Raw genomic sequence first — 5,000 nt, 5'->3', positions numbered from 1 at the left:
AACCGTCTTCGTCGTCGTATCATATTGTTAAGTCAGAAAGAGGAAATATACTAGTTTTTTTGGCGACTGTACATATAAGACGTTTTTTTTTTTGTAGAATCCCGAAACCCCTAACACTTTGATACATTGTTTGAAGTTGTATCACGGTCGCTACAAAATACGATATCATCGAAGTTTATACTGACATACAAAGTTTTGAAAAAAGGAGAAGTCATACTTTTTAAATTTCACATAAAATATTCACTAGAAAGCCATTAATGCAGGTCTGATCTCCGCAACTTATATTATTTATACACACTATTTTTCGTTTCGCAAGGTTGTCGAAGCTTTGAAATGTATTTCTGAGATACACTAAAAAAAAAAAAAAAAAAAAAAAAAAAAAAGAGAAAAAATTACACTGTTCTTCTGAAAAACAGAACTTGCAAGTTTTGCACTTAAACGTATCCACCACGTGTGACCTCCGTGTCCAAATCAGACAAATGGATAATTCCAATAATCACGGACATTTACTTGACGTATTGGATTGAATTATATAAAAAAAAATCATGATACACAGCCTTTTCTTTGATATTTTTGGAGCCTGTAAGCTTATATCATAGAGGCGCAGAATGATTTTAAAGACATTCATCCCACCGAAGTAAATACCACGTCATATGACTCTGACACGTTGGAAGTTCTCACCATCTCGCATCAGTGAACGTCATGACTGACTTCTAATTTTACCCACATCGTGTGAACATGTATTCATGTACTGCTAAAAAGGCACAGAAACATTGTATGCACTTTTATGATAGATTTTGATTGGCTGGTCGGTGTGTATCAGACCGAAACATTTGAAAGCCTACACTTTGATACCAACCAATATGATGTTCCAATAATGTGTCAGTTCTTACCATGTTCCAATAATGAGTCAGTTCTTCGAAGCCATGTCGCATCAGTGAACGTCATGACTGACTTCTTAAAATTTTACCCATATCGAGTGAACATGTATTTATGTACTGCTGGAAAGGCACAGCAACATTGTATGCACCTTGATAATAGAAACTGATTGGCTGGTCGGAGTGTATCAAACCGTACCCCTTGATACAAACCAACAGGTTCCAAAGGGCAAACATGTAACAAAGTGTATCAAAGTGATAGGGGTTTCAGAAATGTTACTGAAAGGCCCATATATGCATACACATACATAAAGGTATGGTTGAAAGCAAAATCATGACTCCATCAAATAAACGGCGAAAGAAAGAGGGTAAATTCGTGTTTATTTTTTTTTTAATTAATCGATTGCTTCTTCTTTTCGTATGTACGTTTTATGTATATCCATGACTCTAAGTTTGTATACATATGCTTTGCGTAAATGCATGTTCGTATGTGCATATATAATTGCAAGTATCTGGTTATTTAGTGTAGTATACTATGAGGCAATATATTCTGAAAGTAATTTCATCTATTGTTTTCACTTTCTTATGTTTATGCAGTTGCAGTAAGATAATTCCAGACATATTGAAACATGAAAAAACATAAGTAAAGTAATATAACAGAAAATGAAAATCTAATTGATTCAGAATTTCGACTGAAGCAATCATCACATTCAATACCAGTTCCTAGCTTAAGTCACCCAGCTTCAACATCGACGCGGAGTCATGGTAGGATACGCGTCTTGTGTGTGTGTGTATGTGCACACACACACACACACACACACACACACACACACACATATATATATATATATATCTATATATGTATAAATGCGTTTATGTGTATGTGTATGTACACATCTTCTATGGCTGTATATTTTTTTTTTCTTAGAAATTTGTTTATTTATTCATTTTAATTACATACACATACACATAAAGATAAATCAATGTATATGTGTAGGCATATATATAATATATGATATATATGATTATATACACACATATATCATGTGTATTTGTATTAATATTCTAGTAATGTGTAAAGTTCATGGGTCGTTAGTAACTGTGGTAATTATGAAGGATTTTGGTTCTCTGCTAACATGTTAATGAAGTATTTATCCATTTCTTTGAAGTTACTAGTCACATAAACAGTAAAAAACTAACTAAAACTACTTATGTAGATTATATATTGGATATATGATACATATTAAATTTAAATGGTGACTGAGATGTATGAGTGGCTTATTATTACTGAATAATTTGGGAACAATTTTTAATAACTTCTTGTATGTTTATTTGTAAGTGTTGTATCACCGCTGAGCATATAACTCTTTAATAACATGTAAAATCATCCATTCCTGTCTCGTAAAGTGATGCTGATCTCGGTTCACAACTGACCACTAGACTGTTGTTGGTTGGCGGTAGGGATGCTCAGTGAAGAACATCCACCCCAACTGCCCAAAGATTTCTGACAGTCTGCGTGCTGAAGCCAGGAGGAAAGGGGTTCGCATCCCTTGTAGTAGTTGTGGATTGTTAAAGCTCTGGATATATAGCCAGTTATTGGCCCCTTTTGTTGTTGTGTTCATGTTCACGGTGATGTCACATTTACAAATTGTATATTATGCGTATTCTAGACTCAAGCCAAGGTAATATGATGTTTATTATGAGGAAGCCTTCCACAGGTAACTGTATAATTGTTGATATTTCATAAAGACGTATTGTTATTTAAAAAAAATGAAAAAAAATAATGATTAAATCTTGGTAATATCCAATTTTATTGATATTTTAGACAGATTGATCCTTAAAATTTTGAAGTACCCTTTTTTACAAATTACTAATGTTCGATGCCAATTTTCAGAGAGGTTATTGTACAAATACATATACATAAACATAAAAACTATATGTACATACATAATATATATAAGTATATAAATAATATATATATATATATAATACATAAGTGTGTGTATGTATGTACTTCTGTTTCTATTCATATATAAGTATATATATACAAATATATGTATATATATAAATATATATTTATATACATACTATATATGAATATATATATATATATATATATATATATATATATATATATATATATATATGAAACACACACACACACACACACACACACACACACACACACACACACATATATATATATATATATATATATATTAAGTACATAGGTGTGTGTACTTACATATACACTTGTGTATAAACACATATATGTATATGTATATATATGCATCTGTATATATTCATATACATAGTATAAATGTATATATATATATATATATATATATATATATACACGCATGTACACACACACACACACACACACACACACACACACACACACACACACACACACACATACACACACACACACACACACACACACACACGTCTATATGCATGCACAAACAAACACATACTCTTATATATATACATACATATATTTCTATATATGTATATATATATGAATATACATATACAATATACACACACACATACACAAACACACACGCGAGTAAATCTAAAAACATGTGTATGTGTTTTCTCTTCTAAATGTGGCTGTTTCATTTTATCTGTGTTTACAATTATATACTTAGGAAATTACTGCATGCTGATGGCAAACATTGAAAAGTAATTCATGTTTTTTTTCCAGATATGTATAATTCAGCAATTCCGCCATGTCTGTGTGTGCCAATATATATGCAAGTCTTCGACTGTTGCTTGTGTTCATATTTATAAAGCAATTATACGGATAGTGTCATTATATATTCTTGCCTCTCGTCACTCCTCAAATTAATTTAATTATAATCAGATTCAGAGAAGCATACAATTTATAATATATGTATATATAATATGTATATATGTTGTATATGACTCCATACAGTATATTGTGTATGTATACATGACACTGTTCTCTTGGGGAAAATAAGATTCCTACAAGTGCAACTCACAAGAGAACCTGACTGAGCCGATGTCAGTGCCTCTAACACACTGGGGAAGGATGCCCTGAAGCCTCCTTTTATATCACTTATCTTCTGTGATATTGATTATCGCCAGAGTTGCTGTGTGACATGGCAATGTATTTCTAGCTTATTTGAGGGTTGACAGCTATACAAAATGTAGTCGATATTACTCGTTTTCTTTGATCAAATGTGATACAAATATTTGTTTCTAAAAATAGTAAAAATAACAAAACTACTTAAAGTTATGATAATAATTGAAACTCTTAGTAATAAATAAAGTATGATGTAATGAAAAATCACTACAAAATTAAGAATAAGTATATATATACATATAACACTTACAACACACACATATATATCTGTGTGTGTAAGTAATATATACATATATATGAATATACACACAAATGTTTTCCTTAGAATTTTGTATTAAGACTTAATCTATTCAACTCATGATACTGACGTCCCTTTCACCTTCCATCCTGAATACATGTAACAGTGTTATCGTTCAACAATTAAAATTCATAAAACTGCTTATATTTCAGGCCCTCAAGGGGAGCTGCACCGAGCAAAACGTCAGTTCTCTTGGGTGAGTTGATGACGTCATGTTCCCCTTGAATTGGACTGATTTAGCAAGCTGGTCTATCTGCGGCGGTAGGTTGAGAAAGCAAGTCAAATCGTTGAGATAGCAAGAAAAAGTCTTGACGTTGTAGGCAAAATATCAGTGCAAGAGTTGGCTATAGGATGTAACTCCAGCGTATCCTTCTACAGTATATCTGTGACACAGGCATCGACACGATTTCTTTTGTGGGTTGTTTTTATAGGAATCTTCTAATTTTCCCCAAAGAACAAAATATTTCCATGACCTTAATGTTAGAATTTATTTTAGATTTATTTTGATTTATATAGTGTCAGTTTCTCTGTGTACGCATGAGTATGCATGGAAAGCAAGTTTGAATCACATATTCCTCCCCTTTTCCACAGCTGAAGCAACGCAACCATGGCCATTTGTGGTGATCGTTGCTTTCGCCGTCTGCGCTGAGGCAGCATCCCTGGGTAATCAAATGTTTTCCTTAGAATTTTGTATTAAAAGTGAATGGTC

At 32.2% G+C, this 5,000-nt stretch overlaps 1 protein-coding gene across 1 annotated transcript in view; it reads left to right on the top strand.

Moving 5' to 3' along the window:
* The first annotated feature begins 2,325 nt into the window (after window positions 1–2,325).
* Window positions 2,326–5,000, top strand: part of LOC125045578 — a 3,574-nt gene continuing 899 nt past the window's right edge. The window contains exons 1-3 of the mRNA XM_047642915.1: window positions 2,326–2,560; window positions 4,444–4,487; window positions 4,883–4,954. Coding sequence (XP_047498871.1) covers window positions 2,499–2,560; window positions 4,444–4,487; window positions 4,883–4,954 — 178 coding nt within the window. The 5' untranslated portion in view covers window positions 2,326–2,498. The remainder of the gene's footprint in view (window positions 2,561–4,443; window positions 4,488–4,882; window positions 4,955–5,000) is intronic.

The sequence above is a fragment of the Penaeus chinensis genome, chromosome 37 (assembly GCF_019202785.1).
Source record: "Penaeus chinensis breed Huanghai No. 1 chromosome 37, ASM1920278v2, whole genome shotgun sequence".
In the NCBI taxonomy this organism is placed as follows: domain Eukaryota; kingdom Metazoa; phylum Arthropoda; class Malacostraca; order Decapoda; family Penaeidae; genus Penaeus; species Penaeus chinensis.
Note: the sequence above shows the minus strand (reverse complement) of the source record. Positions and strands in the feature narration are given on the sequence as shown.